Here is a 1,521-nt window from a genome sequence, read left to right on the forward strand (position 1 = left end):
TATTTATTTATTTATTTATTTTTTTACAAACTAATTTAATACGTCCTAAATTTCTGCAGTTCTAGCGAAAAACAAGTTTTTTTTTTAACTTTACAATGGAGTTCAGACTGTTTCGACACAAAATGAGATTTAATAAACAGTAAAATAGTAGTAATTTTTACAGCTCCAGTCATCAGAAAATAATTAAATTATCTAGGTATAATTTTATTGATAAGGTGTTATTACAGTTTTACTTATTATTATTATGAATGAATCAATGAATCGAAAAATAAGAGACCTAAACAATTTTTTCTGGAATAGATTTATGAGATCTCACTATTTTACCTTCCTAATTTTTATAAGATTTAAAATCTTTTTGAGTCCCTTACGAGACCCGCAAAAAACAGAATCACAGCGGAGCGGGGCACCAGACCTTTCTGTCTACCTCGGCAACATAACAACCACTTGTCATCCACTTCTAGAACTACCTTGAGCCTCTCGCCAGAGTTATAGGACAGGTGGCCATTGTCTGAGGGCAGACGGTGTGAAAGGGTTTTCACGTATCTGTTGAGGGGGGGAGAGATGGATTAGAATTAACGTCTGGCTGGGGGACTTTGAACAAGGAGGATACCAGCCTGAATTTCTCTAGCTAAAGAAATAGCAAAGGTTGAGTGCGAAGAGCATCCACTCGTAAAATTTTGTAGTCCAAACCAAATGTCAGCCCAAAGCAATCACCCTAGGGCTGATTGAGAGGCTGACGAAAAACGCCGACCCCGTCTGAACACGGCAAAAGGTGAGGAAGATTAGAATGGAATATTTCTTTACATCGCCAGCCCAGTTACCTTGGAAGGTAGCACGGTGCTAGGTCGCGGGTTCGATTCCCGACCGGAGTGAATTTTATTTTACACGTACAAGGTTCGTTTTCGGAACGGCTGACTTCCTCCTATCCTGTCTTCCTTCTCTCTTTGATTTCAGTACGTTAAGAAGTCCCTTGTTATAGTTCGTTCTATCAAACCTCTTTTTTTTTGTCTATTTATTGAAATATTTAACATAACAGGGTTGGAATTAATATGTCTCATCCAATTTTCACTCACTACTAAGTACTAGTTTATGACTTACTTAGGAGGCTGAGGTTGTGGAACACTCCTGTTGACAACAGACGATGACACAGCCCTCCTCTCCACCCCGACCACAGCCTTCCTGTACGGTAAACTACTCGGCCTCGTCACTGGGGGCCGCGGGTTCGATACCACAGAGTCCACTCGGCTGGTCCTGGGCACGGACATCTTAGAGGGGAGAGTCACTAGGTCGCTCTTAGGGAGGGTGATTTTACTCGGTAAAACCTCGGTTTTAGGGAGCGACATTTTAGAGGGTAAAACCTCGGTTTTACTCCGTGGCGGGGCGGGGGTGATGGATTTAGGGGTAGAGGAGGTTGGAGAAGGGAGGGGAGGTTTCTTAGCCATGGGTTTAGCCAGGGGAAGGCCGGAGGGTTTAACCACCGTGGTAGGGGAAGATACGGGGCGCGGTATGCGCGATCTGTGA

At 43.1% G+C, this 1,521-nt stretch overlaps 1 protein-coding gene across 1 annotated transcript in view; it reads right to left on the reverse strand.

Annotated features, from left to right (window-relative positions):
* Positions 1-344: 344 nt before the first annotated feature.
* The window catches only part of LOC103515540 (uncharacterized protein DKFZp434B061-like), a 2,449-nt gene continuing 1,272 nt past the window's right edge, over positions 345-1,521 (reverse strand). Inside the window, exons 2-3 of the mRNA XM_008480475.1 lie at positions 1,099-1,515; positions 345-543 (exon numbers count right to left, since the gene is read on the reverse strand). Coding sequence (XP_008478697.1) covers positions 345-543; positions 1,099-1,515 — 616 coding nt within the window. The remainder of the gene's footprint in view (positions 544-1,098; positions 1,516-1,521) is intronic.

Source organism: Diaphorina citri, unplaced genomic scaffold (genome assembly GCF_000475195.1).
Source record: "Diaphorina citri unplaced genomic scaffold, Diaci psyllid genome assembly version 1.1 scaffold1368, whole genome shotgun sequence".
NCBI lineage: Eukaryota > Metazoa > Arthropoda > Insecta > Hemiptera > Psyllidae > Diaphorina > Diaphorina citri.